Source organism: Aplysia californica, unplaced genomic scaffold, assembly GCF_000002075.1.
Source record: "Aplysia californica isolate F4 #8 unplaced genomic scaffold, AplCal3.0 scaffold00127, whole genome shotgun sequence".
NCBI lineage: Eukaryota > Metazoa > Mollusca > Gastropoda > Aplysiida > Aplysiidae > Aplysia > Aplysia californica.
The window spans coordinates 492,580-492,943 of NW_004797397.1; the positions used below are offsets into that span (position 1 = coordinate 492,580).

The 364-nt window shown below is 43.7% G+C and overlaps 1 protein-coding gene across 1 annotated transcript in view; it reads right to left on the reverse strand.

Moving 5' to 3' along the window:
• The window catches only part of LOC101855331 (carbohydrate sulfotransferase 4), a 14,501-nt gene continuing 14,137 nt past the window's right edge, over positions 1-364 (reverse strand). Inside the window, exon 7 of the mRNA XM_005096367.3 lies at positions 1-239. Coding sequence (XP_005096424.2) covers positions 1-239 — 239 coding nt within the window. The remainder of the gene's footprint in view (positions 240-364) is intronic.

The following is a 364-nucleotide window of genomic DNA, read 5'->3' on the forward strand; positions in this document are numbered from 1 at the left end:
TTACCCTCTATCTTTGAGCAGATGGCCAATTCTAACCCCTACCAGGCGTGCGTCATAATCGGGTGATCTCTGGGGCAGCGTCAAGTTTCGGAGTTCGTTGTCTGAGGCGAAGGTGTTGTATCCTAGGAAACTGTAAACATCCTGGCAATAAGCGTCCATTTCTTTGACTGCCTGGTAAGTCATCGTCGTCCGCCATTTTGTGGACGTTTTGGAGGAATCGGAGCGGCCAGTTCCAAATTCTGGAATGGAAAACTTTTTTTTTTTAAAGGCTGTCGACGGAAAAAATAGGTAAATAATTTGAAGAAGAAGAAGAAGAAGGACAACAACAACAACAACAACAACAACAACAACAACAACAACAACA